The sequence below is a fragment of the Hypanus sabinus genome, chromosome 3 (genome assembly GCF_030144855.1).
Source record: "Hypanus sabinus isolate sHypSab1 chromosome 3, sHypSab1.hap1, whole genome shotgun sequence".
NCBI lineage: Eukaryota > Metazoa > Chordata > Chondrichthyes > Myliobatiformes > Dasyatidae > Hypanus > Hypanus sabinus.
In genome coordinates, this window is record NC_082708.1 from 70656780 (window position 1) to 70673034 (window position 16255).

General features: G+C 40.2%; 1 protein-coding gene across 4 annotated transcripts in view; it reads left to right on the top strand.

Annotated features, from left to right (window-relative positions):
• Positions 1 to 16255, top strand: part of cep295 (centrosomal protein 295) — a 109632-nt gene that overhangs the window by 34256 nt on the left and 59121 nt on the right. For all 4 annotated transcript variants that reach the window (XM_059964612.1, XM_059964610.1, XM_059964611.1 and 1 more), the window contains exons 10-14: positions 7728 to 7988; positions 12166 to 12272; positions 13399 to 13581; positions 14376 to 14464; positions 14989 to 15619. In XM_059964612.1, coding sequence (XP_059820595.1) covers positions 7728 to 7988; positions 12166 to 12272; positions 13399 to 13581; positions 14376 to 14464; positions 14989 to 15619 — 1271 coding nt within the window. The remainder of the gene's footprint in view (positions 1 to 7727; positions 7989 to 12165; positions 12273 to 13398; positions 13582 to 14375; positions 14465 to 14988; positions 15620 to 16255) is intronic.

Below are 16255 nucleotides of genomic sequence, written 5' to 3' on the forward strand. Positions count from 1 at the left end.
AAACCTATCTCTCTTCTCTGCAAACTTCTAGTTGCAGCAAACCTGTGAGAGTCATTTATCAATACTCAGGTTCGGTCTCAACTCAGCCCTTTTGGGCTACTGAAAGTTTAAACCAGTGACTGACTCACTGTTGTCCTCCATTGACCTAATCCATCTTAACTCCGAGCTTGTGACTCTGTGTGTCTGTGTCTGTCCTTGTAAAAAAGTAAGCAAGCTGCAGATCACCTCTCTTGCTCTGTAGCCCTTTTGCCAATCACCTCTCCGGCTCTCAGCTTCACCCCACCCCCTCCAGTCTTCTCCTATCATTTTGCATATTCTCCTTCCCCCTCCTACTGTCAAATCTCTTACTATCTTTCAGTTAGTCTTGACGAAGGGTCTCGGCCCGAAACATCGACATGCTTTTCCCTATAGATGCTGCCTGACCTGTTGCGTTCCAGCAGCATTTTGTGTGTGTTGCAGAGAAACCATAACATTGATTGTCCATCAAATAACTCCACCTCTCTCCACCATGGTAACCAAGCAACTCTGCAGTCAGCAGAACTCCAAAAGTCAGTCTCATTCTCCTGGCGTTTTAAAGTGACAGTCCACAGAATAAATGAACCCTGGGGGTACATAACACTCTAAGGTACTTGAGTGAAATAATTTATAGTGTTCTGGCAGGGATTTTGCCTGTGCCAAACACCTTGTGACATGATTTCTTCATACACATTTAGATGTTATTTATAAAAAAAAAATGGAGTACATTCAAAGGTGCTGGGAATGTTAGCCAGAAAGGGGTATAGCTTGGGCTGCATGGGACAGTGATGAAAAATGGGGCAAACATAATATATTCTAAACCAAAGTGAAACAACTGAGAATTTCAGAAAGGAAATTAATTCATCTTAAATTAATGTCTCCTCAATTAGAGGAGTAGAAATGGTGAAAAGGAAAGTATAGATTATGTAGAAATCAAAAGAATGTTTTTTAAAAAATCTTGCATCGCTTTGGAACTTGAAACCGATTCTATTCTGTCAAGTAATTGCTCAGTAATTATCACAATTGAAATATTTCTTACACTGCTAATTATTATTGGCATTCTGTGGAAAGGGTAATCAGCAGTTAATATGCAAATTCAGTAACTTAATGAAGATGTTGAGGGGATCATCCTCTTTTCACAAAGCTAATGCTGAAACAGCACAAACTGATCAGCTTGTGGTGAAAAGCAAAAAAAAAAAGTAGGAATTAAAAGGAAGTAGGAATTAAAAATCGAGATCTGGAGCAGCATCTGGATGACCTTCGGTGTTGGGGATCTGGAGCAGCAACGGGATCATCTTCGGCTTATACGGGAGAGCAAGGATGTAATTGATCAAAGTTACAGGAAAGTAGTCATCCTGAAGTTGCAGGAGGGGAGTAGCCGGGTGACTGCCAGGAGAAATGGAAATAGACAGCTAGAACAGAGCACCCCTGTGGCCATTCCCCTCAAATACAAATATACCGCTTTGGATACTTTTGTGGGGGATGACCTTCCAAGAGAATGCCTCGTCAACTGGGTTACAGGCACCAAGCACCATGGTGCAGAAGAGAAGGAGGGAGTGGTAGTGAAAGGGGACTTGATGGTGAGGGAAATAGACAGGAGATTCTGTGGACATGAGCGGGACACCCGGATGGTATGTTGCCTCCCGGGTGCCAGGATCAGGGGTGTCTCAGATAGCGTTTACAACATTTTGGAGAGGGAGGGGGAGCAGCCAGATGTCTTGGTACATATTGGTACCAATGAGATAGGAAGGAAAAGCAATGAGGTACTGAAAAGAGAATTTAGAGAACAAGGGAGAAAGCTGAGGAGCAGGACCCCCAGGGTATTAATTTCTGGATTGCTGCCTGTGCCATGCGCCAGTCAGGGTAGAAACAGGATGATTTGGCAGGTAAATACGTGGCTGAGAAGCTGGTGCAGGGGAGCAGGGCTTCAGGTTCTTGGATAATTGGGATCTCTTCTGGGGAGGTATGACCTGCTCAAAAGTGACAGGTTCTACCTGAACCCAAGGGAGACCATTATTCTTGTGGGCAGGTTTGTTGTTGGGGAGGGTTTTATACTAACTTGGCAAGGGGGTGGGAACTGGAGTGAAGGGACTCAGGAAAGGATGGATGGTAAAAAAGTCAAAATAGCTTGCAGTCAGATTGTCAGGAAGGGCAGGCCAGGTGATGGGACTTAGTTGCAGCTAACAGCCTGAGTATCAAATCATTAGCAATGCAGAGTCAGAAAGGATAGCAAATACGGTACTCAAGGTGTTGTATCTAAATGCACATAGTATAAGAAATGAGGAATATGATCTTGTTGCAATGATGTAGTGGCCATCACTGAATCTTGGCTGAAAGATGGTTGTAGTTGGGAACTGAATGTTCAAGCTTACACGTTGTATTGGAGGGATAGGAAGGTAGACGGGGTGGCGAGGCTCTACTGGTTTAAAAAAAAACGCCATCAAATCAGTAGAAAGATGTGACATAAGATTGGAAGATGGTGAATTGTTGTAGGTTGAGTTAAGAAACTGCAAGGGTAAAAGGATGTTGGTGGCAGTTATATACAGGCCTCCTAACATTGGCTGGGAGGTGGAACACAGGTTACAACAGGTAATAGTAAAGGTGAGTCAAAAGGGCAATGTTATGGTAGTCATGGGAGATTTTAACATGCAAGTTAATTGGGGAAAATCAGGTTGGTAATGGATCTCAAGTGAGTTTGTTGAATGCCTAAGAGATAGGCAAGTTTAAAGGGAACATTAGGGGGTCTTCTTCACGCAGAGAGTGGTGGGAGTGTGGAATGAGCTGCCAGATGAAGTGAATGCGGACTCACTTTTGACATTTATATTAAAAAAAAACAACTTGGACAGGTATACGGATGAGAGGGGTTTGCAGGGATATGGCCCAGGTGCAGGTCAGTGGGATTAGGCAGAAAAATGTTTCGGCATAGCCAAGAAGGGCCAAAAGGCCTGTTTCTGTGCTGCACAATGTTCTATAGCTTTTTAGGGCAGTTTGTCATTGAGCCCACTAGGAGATCAGATATACTGGATTGGGTGTTATGTAATGAACCAGAGGCGATTAGGGAACATAAGGTAAAAGAACCTTTAGGAAGCAGTGATCACAGTATGATTGACTTCAACTTGAAATTAGATAGGGAGAAAGTAACATCTGATGTAGCAGTAGTTCAGTGGAGTAAGGGAAATTACTGTGGCATGATTGAGGAGTTGGCCAAAGTAAATTGGGAAGGAGCTGCTGGCAGGGATGTCAGCAGAGCAGTAATGGTGTGCATTTCTGGGGGAAATGAGGAAGGTGCAGGACATGTGTATTCTAAAAATGAAGTACTCAAATGGTAAAATAGTACAACTGTGGCTGACAAGGGAAGTCAAAGCTATTGTAAAAGCAGAAGAAAGGGCATATAACAAAGTAAAAATTAGTGGGAAGATAGAGGATTGGGAAGAAGGGAAAAGATGAAAAATGAAAGCAAGCTAGCAAATAATATCAAAGTGGATAGTAAAAGTTTGTTCAAGTATGTTAAAAATAAAAGAGAAATGAGAGTGGATATAGGACTGCTAGATAATGAGGCAAGAGAAATAATAACGGGGGACAAGGAGATGGCTGATGAACTAAATGAGTATTTTGCATCAGTCTTCACCATGGAAGACACTAATGGTAAGCCTGATGTTGCAGTGTGTAAAGGAAGAGAAGTGGGTGCAGTTACTGTTACAAGAGAGAAGGTGCTCAAAAAGCAAAAGGACCTAAAGGTACATGCCACGTGGACCAGAAGAACTGCACCCTAGGGTTCTGAAAGAGGTAGTGTTAGAGATTGTGGTGGCATTAGAAATGATCTGACAAAATTCTGGTCACCTCATTATAGGAAGGATGTGGAAGCTATGAAGAGGGTGCAGAGAAGATTTACCAGAATGTAGCCTGGCTTGGAGAACAAGTCATATGAAGCAAGGTTAGCAGAGCTGGGACTTTTCTCTTTGGAGCATAGAATACAAGATTATGAGAGGCGTATGTACAAAATTAAGGGAGGGAAGTATAGGGGAGACATCAGGGGTAAGTTTTTTACACAGAGGGTTGTGAGTGCCTGGAATGACTTGCCAGGGATGGTGATGGAGGCTAACACGGGTATTTAAAAGCCTCTGGGGCAGGCACATGGATGAAAGAAAAATAGAGGGTTATGGGATAGTGTGGGTTTAGTACTTTTTTTAAGGATTATATGGGTTGGCACAACATGGAGGGCTGAAGAGCCTGTACTGTGCTGTAAGGTTCTATGGTTCTAAAAATCATTGGACTCTGGCATGGTGCCAGGGGACTGGAAAATTTCAAATGTTACTCCACTCTTTAAGAAAGGAGGAAGGCAGCAGAAAGGAAATTATTGACCAGTTAGCCTGACCTCAGTGGTTGGGAAGATGTTGGAGTCAGTTGTTAAGGATGAGGTGGTGAACTGACAAACCTGTTGGAATTCTTTGAGGAGGTTACAAGTAGGATATATAAAAGGGATACAGTGGATGTGGCATATTTGGACTTTCAGAAGGCTTTGACAAGGTGCCACACATGAGGCTGCTTACCAAGTTAAGGTGTTACAGGAAAGTTACTAACATGGTTAGAGCATTGGCTGATTGGTAGGAGGCAGCGAGTGGGAATAAAAGGATCCTTTTCTGGTTGGCTACCAGTGACTAGTGGTGTTCTGCAGGGGTTGGTGTTGGGAACACTTCTTTTTGTGCTGTTATGTGAATGATTTAGATGATGGAATAGATGGCTTTGTTGCCAAGCTTGCAGATGATATTAAGAGGAATCGATAGAGTGGACAGCCAGCGCTTCTTTCCCAGGGCATCACTGCTCAATACAGTAGGACATGTCTTTAAAGTAAGGGGTGGGAAGTTCAAGGGGGATGTTAGAGGAAGGTATTTTTACTCCCGAGTGGTTGGTGCATGGAATGCACTGCCTGAGTCAGTGGTGGAGGCAGATACACTAGTGAAATTTAAGAGACTACTAGACAGGTATATGGAGGAATTTAAGGTGGGGGGTGTTATATGGGAGGCAGGGTTTAAAGGTCGACACAACATTGTGGACCAAAGGGCCTGTCCTGTGCTGTACTATTCTATGTTCTATGATGGGTGGAGGGGCAGGTTGTGTTGAGGAAACGGGTTAGGTGCAGAAGTTCTTGGACAGGTTAGGAGGATGGGCAAGAAAGTGGCAAATGAAATACAATGTTAGAAAATGCATGGTTATGCACTTTGGTAGTAGAAATAAATGTGTGGGCTATTTTCTAAACGGGGAGAAAATCCAGGAATCTGAGATGTAGAGGGACTTGGGAGTCCTTGTGCAGAAAACCCTGAAGGTTAATTGCCAGGTTGAGTCAGTGGCGAGGAAAGCAAATGCCATGTTAGCATTCATTTCAAGAGGTATACAATACAAGAGCAAAGATATATTGCTGAGGCTTTATAAAGGCACTGGTGAGGTCTCACCTTGAGTACTATGAACATTTTTGGGCCCCTCATCTTAAAAAAAAAGAGATGTGCTGGCATTGGAGAGGTTCCGGAGGAGGTTCACAAGGATGATTCAAGGATTGAAAGGATTATCATACGAGGAACGTTTGATGGCTCTGGGTCTGTACTCACTAGAATTCAGAAGGATTGAGGGGGTGATCTCATTGAAACCTTTCGAGTGTTGAAATATACTAGACAGTGTAGATGTGGAAAGAATGTTTTCCAAAGTGGGTGAGTCTAGGACAAGAGGGCACTGCCTCAGGATAGAGGGGGTGCCCTTTCAAACATGTGGAGAAATTTCTTCAGCCAAAGAGTGGTGAATTTGTAGAATTTATTGTAACATGCAGCTGTGGAGGCCAGATCTTTGGGTATATTTAAGGCAGAGATTGAAAAGTCCTTGACTGGACATGACATCAAAGATTATGGGGAGAAGGCCCGGAACTGGGGTTGAGGAAGAGGAGTAGAAAAAAAAGGATCAGCCATGACTGAATGGTGGAACAGACTCAATAGGCCAGATGACCTGATTCTGCTCCTGTGTCTTGTGGTCTACAAACAAAGTTGCTGTAATAACTCATCAGGTCAGCTTTGTTAGAACTGTGAAGGAGAGCAAGTAAGTATCAAGTTGTAGGGTCTATGGGATAGAACAAAGGGAATATCTCTGATATGATGAGGCTAAGATTGCCCAAGGGTAAGCAGTAAACAGTCATCTGGTCAGTAAATTATTGGGAGCAGTTAGGGAGAGAAAATGTATTCCTTTGTTCATAAAGCTGTGAAGTGATGTCATCTAGAGAGTTGGAACACAGAAATAAATGGAAAAGTTGTGAAATGCAAGGCTTTACGACATGCCAATCAGAAGGGTTTGTGGTGATGGGGGAAATAAAAGCTGACCCAATATAACAAATGCATGACCTAACCTGTTCTGATATGGCCAGAAAATGTGAGTTACTGAAAGTTGTGGAATTTGATACGGAGTCTGATAGGCCGCAACAGGTCTAGGCAGAGAATGAGTACAGTTCTTATTTGGCTTTATCTGTATTAGAGGCCACCAAGCATTTCCTGTATCTGCTGATCAGGCTTGCCAAGGGGGAATTTTATACCGTTCCTACATGCAAAACTGTTGCAGTTCATCAATATTTCTGAGATAACTTGCATGAACAATCCTCTTCAGTTAATGCACAGCATCGCATTTGGATTAAGGTCTGTACTCTGACATTGCCATTCCAAAACATGAAGATTCTTCTTTTTAAACCACTGTTGTCAATTTACTTCTGTGTTTCGGATCATTATCTTGTTGTATCATCCAACTTCTATTATGAAACAGGTGACTGGACCATACCCTGACATTCTCCTGTAAAATGTCTTGATACAATTTTGAATTCATTTTTCCCTTAATAATTGCAAGCTGTCCAGACTCCGAGAGCAAAGCATCCTCAAATCATGATGCTCCTTCCACCATGTTTCACAGTTGGGATAAGGTTTTGGTGTTGGTGTGCAGTGCCCTTTTTCCTCCAAATGTAGCAGTGTGCATTTCTGCCAAAAAGTTCAATTTTTGTCTCGTCTGTCCACAGAACATTGTCCCAAAAACATTGTGGAACATTTGGGTAGTCTTTTGCAAACTTAAGATGTGCAGCAATGTTTTTCTTTGGAGAGCAGTGGTGTCTTTCCGTTCTTGTTTAGTGTTTTTCTTGTAGTGGACATATGAACAGAGATTTTAGGAAGTTCTAGAGACTTATGCAGGCCTTTTGCTGTTGCTCTTGGGTTCTTTTTCACCTCTTTCACCATTCATTGATTGGAACACCTGACTCCAAATGGCTTTTGTAGCAGTTATTACCCCAGAGGTTCACATACTTTTTGAAAAAAATGTGATTGTTTAAATGATGTACTCAGTATTGATGAGTATTAGTACAATTATTTGTGTGTTACTAGCTTAGGCAGATTGTGTTTGTCTATTATTGTGACAGATGAAGATCAGACCATATTTTATGAGTAACTAATGCAGAAAACCAGGTATTTGCAAAGGGTTTGCAAACTTTTTCTTACAACATAATGTAGTAAAGAACAATGAAAAGTACTAATGTTGTGATCATTTTTTTCTTCCATATGTGCGTAATCTTGTTTTGTACTCCAGTATTATTTTTGGAACAATTTTTGCTTAATTTTCAATACAATAAGTGAATGGAATAAAAGTCGGGATTCGTTTACACACTGTAACCAATTTTACACTTTTTTTCCTCTGTCAAGTTTCACCTTTAACTCTACCTAGTCAGTCCTCTTCAAGCCCTTCTAAAGCTGCCTTGATGAAACTCCTTACCAAGATAAGGAAGCAAAAAGACCATTGTGTGACAAGATCTGAATCTAATAGTGTAAATGAAGAAGTGACCATTAACTCTGGTTCCATAACTGTTGAAGAATCCAAACAAACAACTTTGGCTGAATCTACAAGCAATGCAAATTTAAGTGAAGAACGGTCAGAAGTATGTTCAGTGCTCCCTGATAATAATTGTAAGTCTTTTTTTCAAAAAAAAACTCCGATTCTTTTGAGATTTCATCTTCATCAAAGCTTCCATCTAAACCTTCTAATATGGCCTTCCAACACTGAATAAATTTAAATTGATATAGATCTAAATCTAGGCTTGTTTGAATATAAATACCTTTAACAATGAAATGTTGATATTTTGTCTGATTTAAATTTTCATTGAAGTGATGTGGGCATGAGAGGCTGAATAAATATTTAATTCCCCATTCCTAGTTGTCCTCGAGAAGGTGATGGTGAGTTGCTGCCTTGAACTGCTACAGTCCTCAGAACACTACAGCACAGAAGGGCCTATGTAGTTTGTGCCAAACTGTTAATCTGCCTAATCCCATTGATCTGCACCCAAGCCATAGCCCAGCATGTCCCTCTTATCCATGTGCCTATCCAAGTTTCTCTAAATATTGAAATCGACTGCTTGCATTGGCAGCTCATTCCACACTCTCACCACCCTCTGTGAAGAAGTTCTCCCTCATATTTTATTAAACTTTTCACCTTCCACCCTTAACCCATGACCACTAGTTGTTGTCTCACTCAACCTCAATGGAAAAAGTCTGCTTGCATTTATTCTACCTATACTCTCATAATTTTGTATACCTCTATCAAATCTGTCAATCTTCCACATTCTAGGGAATAAAATCCTAAACTATTCACCCTTTCCCTGTAACTCAGATACTTAAGCCATAGCAGCATCCTTGTAAAATTTCTTTGCACCCTTTCAATCTTACTTGCATCTTTCTTGCAGCTAGGTGGCCAAAAGTGGACACCATGCTCCAAATTACACCTCAGCAACGTCTTATGCAATTTTAATATAACATCCAACTCCTTTACTCAAGACATGAAGGCCAATGTGCCAAAAGCTTTCTTTATGACCCTATTTCTCTGTGACACTACTTTTAAGTAGTTATGTATCTATATTCCCACATTCCTCTGTTCTATTGTACTCCTCGGTGTCCTACCTCTCAGCATGCAAGGCCTGGCTTGGTTGGTCCTCCCAAAGTGTAACATTCACACTATCTGCATTAACTTCCATCTGCCATTTTTCCACTTGGTCCATATCTCTCTGCAAGCTTTGACAGTCTTTCTCACTACCTCCTAATCTTAGTGTCATCTCCAAATTTACTGATCAAGTTTACAAAATTATCATTCAAGTTGTTGATTTAGATGACAAACAACAATGGGCCCAGCACTGATCCCAGCGGCACATTACTAGTCACAGGCAACCATCTACTTTCACACCCTGGCTTCTTCCGTAAAGCCGCTGTCTAATCTAATTTACTATCTCATATTGAATGCCAAGTGACTGAACCATCTTGACCAACATCCCATGTAGGACCTTGTCAAATGCTACGCTGAAGTCCATGTAGACAACATTGACTGCCTTTATCAACTTCCCTCTTAACCTGCTCTCAAAACTCTACGAGACTGGTTACCCACAACCTACCATGCACAAAGTCATGCTGACTATCCCTTTCATGTCAAAATGAAAACAGATCTCTACAAAGTGATATAAATTAATTACAAATATAACATACAAAATAATTGATTGCATAAGTGTTCACCTGCCCCCATCCATAATATGGCACACCAGATCTTCACTGATGCAGCCAATTGGTTTTAGAAGTCACATAATTCATTAAATTGAGATCTGATTTTGGAGACTGCAGTCAGTGTTTCAGTTGACTGTAGTAAAAGTACACCAGTATCTGGAAGGTCCAACTGCTGGTGAGTCAATATCCTGGCAAAAACGACACCATGAAGACAAAAGAACACTCCAGGCAACTCTGCAAAAAGGATATTGAAAAGCACAAGTCAGGAAATGGATACAAGAAAATTTCCAAGTCACTGAATAACCCTTGGAGTACAGTGAAGTCAATCATCAAGAAATGGAAAGAATATGGCACAGTTGTAAATCTGCCTGGTACAGGCCGTCCCAAAAGCTTAGTGACCATGCAAGAAGGTGGCTAGTGAGGGAGGCCATCAAGACACCTATGACAACTCTGGAGGAGTTACAAGCTTCAGTGGCTGAGAAGGGAGAGACTGCACATACCACTGTTGCCCAGGTGCTTCACCAGTCACAGCTTTATGGGGAAAGTGACAATGAGAAAGCCACTATTGTTGGGGGGGGGGGGGGGGGTGACTCACATAAAATCTTGGCTAGAGTTAGCCAGAAGGTATATGGGAGACCCTGAAGTCAGCTGGCAGAAGGTTTAAAGGTCTTATGAAACCAAAATTGAGCTTTTTGGCCATCGGACTAAATGCTATGTTTGGTGTAAACTGAACACTGCACATCATCAAAAACACACCATCTCTACCGTGAAGCATTGTGGTGGCAGTATCACGCCTTGGATGGCTTGTGAATGTAGGGGGCAAAATGAATGCAGCACAATTCAGGGAAATCCTGGAGGAAAACTTGATGTAGTCTGCAAGAGAACTGTGACTTGAGAGAAGGTTTATTTTCCAGCAAGGCAATGACTCCAAGCATAAACAATTCCTGTGTAGATTTGGCTTTAAAAACAACCAAGTTAATGTCCTGGAGTGGCCAAGACAGAGTCCAGACCTCAATCGAATTGAGAATTAGTGCTGGACTTGAAAAGGACTGTTCGCTCATGATCCCCATGCAATCTGACAGAGCTTGAGCAGTTTTGTAAAGAAGAATGGAGAAAAACAGCAGTGTCCAGATGTGCAAAGCTGATAGAGACCTATCCACACAGACTCAAGACTGTAATTGCTGTCAAAGGTGCATCTACTAAATCCTGTCTTGAAGGGGGTGAATACTTGTGCAATCAATTATTTTGTGTTTTATATTTCTAATTTTTTTCTGTTGGTCAGTGTCAAAAAAAGCCAAATTAAATACACTGTGATTCAATGTTGTAAAACAATAAAACATGAATACTTGCAAGGGGGTTGAGTACTTTTTATAGGCACTGTACTTGCTATGCACCTCCTTTTTCCTAACCAGGGCCTCAATTTCTTGACAACAAATGTTCCCTAAACCTGTTAACCTTGCCTTTTATTCTGACAGGAGCATTCAGACTGTACACTCAAAGCTTCACTTTTGTTGGCCTGACACTTAACAGGTACAGCTTTGCCAGAAAACAACCCATCTCAGTCTACGCTTGTCAGGTCCTCTCTGATGCCATCAAAATTTGCTTTCTCCAATTTAGAATCTCAACCCAAGAATGAGACTTGTCCTTTTCCATAATTACCTTGAAACTAATGGCATTGTAGCAAAATGTTCCCCTACACAAATTTCTGTCATCTGTCCTGTCTCATCTCCTAATAGGAGATATAGTATCTCATTCTGTCTAGTTGGGACTTTTATATACTGATCAAGGAATGTTTCCTGAGCACATTTGAAAACCTTTTCCATCCAGCCATTTACAGTATGGGAGTCCCAGTCAATATGTGTGTAGAAAGTTAAAATCACCTATCACAACCTTGTTTCTTGCAACAGTCTGCAATCTTTCAGAAATTTGGTCCTCTAAATCCCATAGACTGTTGAGTGGTCTATAATAACCTATTAACGTGGTGATACCTTTCATATTCCTGACCTGTACCCATAAGCCTCACTAGATGAGCTCTGTAGTCTGTCCTGACTCAGCATTGCTGTGATATTTTCCCTAATTAGTAATGCCACCTCTCCCTCTTTCATCCCTTCCACTGCATCACGTCTAAAACAGCAGAACCCTGAAATATTGAGCTGCTCCTGCCCCTTCTGAAACCAAGTCTCACTAATCTGCTTTTTTTTTATGAAACTCCTTGCATTTAAATATATGCAGTTCAGAACATGCTCAGCTTTTTGATTCCTGATATTGTATTGTATGTGTAATACATAACATCTTTCTCTGCAACCATTCCACTATCTGTTCTGGTGCTCAAGGTTCCCCCTCCTTCACCGCAACTCAAGTTTAAATCCCAGCAATCTTCCACCCAACTGTATATGTAGTGGTATACTTACTAATGAGGGGAATGACCACAAGGGTATTCTGCACTGACTGCCTATTCCTTTTCCCTCGCTTGACAGTCACCTAGGCATCTGCCTCTGATTACCTTTCTGTAACTCCTATCTTTTGCCTCTTCATTCTCTCATATGAGCCAGGGGTGGGATATGTTCAAAATATAATTCAATTTCTTGTGCACTCTTAGATCAAAGAGAAACTTCTGAAGAAACCATAGTAGCTGGAAATACCACTTTGTTCCATCCAAAGGAGCAAGCAAATAGAATTCGATCTGATGTTGACCGAATAAAGCAGGTATGTTTGTGCAAACACAATATGAGCATTTGTTAAGTTCAAGGATTATATTTTTGTGCATTTTCTTTGTTCTATATCTCTTATCTTCAGAAAAGTAAAACTTGTCTACAAGATAGCATTTAATACTGATACATACTGTACTATTTTGTGAGTGCATTTTTAATTTATCCAGTGTCCATTTTTTTTATAGTAGTGCGGTGAATCATTTCTTCAGATTTTAAGAAGGGTATAAGTTTATTCCTGAGTTTACTGTGTAGACTTGATTTTGCTGCTTATGAATATTAGCATGCCACTTCCAATTAATAAAACAAGAAACATAAGAGTTAGGTGCAGGAGTAAGCCATCAAAGTCATGGCTGACCTTGTACATCAATGCCATTTTCTTGCACGATTGCCATATTTGTAGATACATGTAATCAGAAATAAATTGTGATCAGTTTAGAATAAACTCAATGATTTTGTGAATTGTTCACCTGGACAAGTCACTAATACTTAACTACACTTGCAATCTAGCTGAGGAATTGGTGGGGTGGGGGGGGGGGGGGGGGGAAGAAAAGCTGAAAGAAACCTTTGAGATCAATATTACATTGGGCAGTATTGTCGGTATTGCGTCTAAACAGAAATTTAACTGTTATCCTGATATGCTGTTGGTAAATCACCTGGCAGCTGGGTCTTTTTAGTTTTGTAAATTTTGTTTTTCCAAAACCTTTGCAAAAGGGAACAGATTTCCCTTTCAGTAAATTACCTCTGTAAATTCTTTCTGATTCATGAGGTAGTCTGTCTATTCTTAAATCTTATTGCTGGATTATTTTACTTGAGGGATGTTGGAATGAGACTAGAATTGGTGTTTCTGGTGGAACATGAGGCTAGAATTTATGCATGTTAGTGTGAACAGTGCATGCCACCCCTAAATTGCATTGATAGCATCAGGTATCATATTGTGTGGTGAAGATGTAATAAAACTCTTCTTGTAGGCACAAAGCTCCTGAATTATAGATTTATGAAGGGCTTCTGCATTCCTTTTCTATCTTGCTGCATCATCCAATAAGCTTTTCTTGAAGCCGATATAGGATAAAAGGTGAAATTAAATTGTTTAAAATTTGGTTGCTTTGATTTTTGTTCATCAGTTGCATGACTTGGAGCAGCAGAAGCAAGAACAGTTGGCTTTGCTGTGGCAGTCTGAACATCAAAAGCATGACCTTGAAACTAATTTGCGAATATCTCAGTTACAACAGCTGCAAGGAGCAGCACAACTACCAGAAAGGCTGATGAGTGATTCTGAAAGGCAAACCTGGCAGGAGAATGAACAGGTAGAACATTTTTTTGAAATGTCTAGAGAAAAAAGAATTGACAGTAATCTGCGATTCTCATTGAGATATTTAGAGCACCCATGTGTATGAATGCTGAAGCAAGTAAAGCGTTTAACAACCTGAAATTTGTAGCCTTACTTCATCTTGTCATTAAATAAACATTTTCATTATAGAGGGTGAGAGGTAAACCTACCATCTGACATGAATTTGGTATGGCATTTTATTTAAAAGCAAGCAATTAAATAGTTTGCTAATTTCAGATTGCTAATTATATTGCTATCTAAGAGACAGGATGTTCATGTCTGGCTCAGGGCGAGGACTGTGGATAGGATGTGTAAACTATAACACCATGGTACAGGAAGCTATTCAAGTGTGAGGAGCGAAGAGAAATGCGGTATTTGTAGGGCTCAACATGGGAATAGATACTGTGCCTTGCATCAAGGAGAGTAGATCACTGTATTGTCCACATAATGCTAGCATTAAGGACATCTCTTCTGGACTGAAGAAGAGCTTGGAATAGGATGGGCGAGGATTCAGTGTTCATAGTCCATGTATGCACTAAGGCCACAGGTACAATAAGGAAAGCAATTCTTAAGGATTGTGAAGAGCTCAGGGCAAAAATGAAAAGCAGAGCCATTAGGGCAATAATCTCTGGATCATTGCCTTAACGATGTGAAAATTAGTAAAATGTGAATGGAATTAGGGAAATAAATGTGGATCAAAGCTTGATATGGATGTGTTGTCATGTTTAGGCTAGTTGCTGAAAATTGCTTGGCTTATTTTGTTCTTTGCAGTTGAAACACTCCAAGAGCATTGTGTCAAGTGAAGTTTCTCCAGAAGATGAAATCCATCAATATCTACAGCACCTTATTGAGCAAAACAGGTGAAAAGCTCAAAGTAAATGTGTTGATGATTGTTGCAGTTATTGATGAAATTATCTGTTTTATTGCAAACCATCTAAAGAAGGATTGATAAATAATGCAGTTCAGACTTGGACTCGACAATTGTGCTGACATTTCATCACAGCAGCCTATCTATCTGAGTTAGATTAAATAATCATGTGTATTTCACTGGGTATAACCTAAAATACTAATTTGTCTTCCCACAGATACATTCTGACTTGCTGACTATTTCCTGTGTTGTTTTTATTTTAGATTTCTAACACCAGTTATTTTATGATTTTCATTTTTAAAACTTCAATTGAAAAAAGGAAAAACATTCTATCATAATAATTATAAGATGTAATTGAGTTATTTACAAGTGAATTTTAAATGTTCTTCATGAGAATAATGTTATTTTTATTTGGGAGCTTGCCTTTGGGTTTGTTTACATTTGTATCTTTTCTGTAAGAAAGCAATCAGTATTGTTGTATTAAGGCCTTATTTCACAAATCAATTTTATTTTAAGGTTACATAAAACATCAGTGGAAGAAACCAGGGAACAATTGAATGAATATCTGTTGGAAAAAGGATTGCCTTCTGATTCCACTTCTGCAAGTTGCCTCCCTGCTCAGAATTGCCATAATGAACCCAGAGCCCATATCAATGTTAATCACAGCCCATTAGTTGTGCATGGAGAAAGCAAGCATCACCCTGATCTTTTAAGATCTGAAAGGCATGGTTTTGAAGTAAATGGTGTGGAAGTATTAGAACCTTGCCTGACGATTTTAGATGCAGTTGAGTCAGAGCAAGTCCTGAGTCATGTGGGTTTAATGGAGGATCAATTGAAGTCCATACAAACACAACCAGGAACAACAGAAATTGCAGAGGAAAGATTGAAGCAGTCAGTGTGCTCGCTACCCTTGACTAGACCTATTGAAATACTACGGAATCAGGAAAGAGTATCCACTTCATCAGTGGATCTTTCTTTCCAGCAAGAACACTTAAAAGGATTGCAGCAACAACTATGGAGGCAGAGGCAAGATCTGCTTGCTACACAGAAATTACAGCAAGAATTCATTTGTAGACAAAACCAATTAATGGAACAGATGCAGCAACAACAATATCAAGGCATGGAGAAGAAATGGACTGGAAATCAGGTACATGTTGCTCATCTCAAAGTGGTTTCCATGTACAGAGTGAAGAATGTGATTGTAGTGCAAACTAATATATTTATGTAGGTAGGTGATTTATGACTTCCCAAGTGTGGAGCTTATACTGGGGTGTTTGGAGTAATGCATTGGAAACAAGTATAAGTACTCAGCAGGACTTGCAGCACATATAGTGAGAGAAACAGTTCACATTTGGTATACAACTGGGAAAAGTTGGAATTAAACAGGATTTTATAAGTGCAGCTAATAATATGGGGGAGCTGTATAAGAGCAAAGATCTGAGGGCTGAAAGGCAGTACAAAGTAAAGTAAAATGACAAGTGCTAGGAAGGTGGTAATGAGCATAAGGTCAGTCAGGAAGTGGTATAAATTCAGATTTATCGTAAATGTGTAGTGTGTTGTTAATGCTAGAACTCTCTAATAAACACTTAAAAGTATATATTATCTGAAACTGTTGAACTTGAAGCTAAGTCCGGAAGGTTGTAATGTACCTGGTCGGAAGATATTCTTCCCTGAACTTGTGTTGAGATTTGATGGAACTGTGTTGGGGCTAAACATAGAAATCAGAATGAGTTAGAATGAGCTCGTCACATTTATGGATTGTATTTTCAATTTAGTGCAAGTG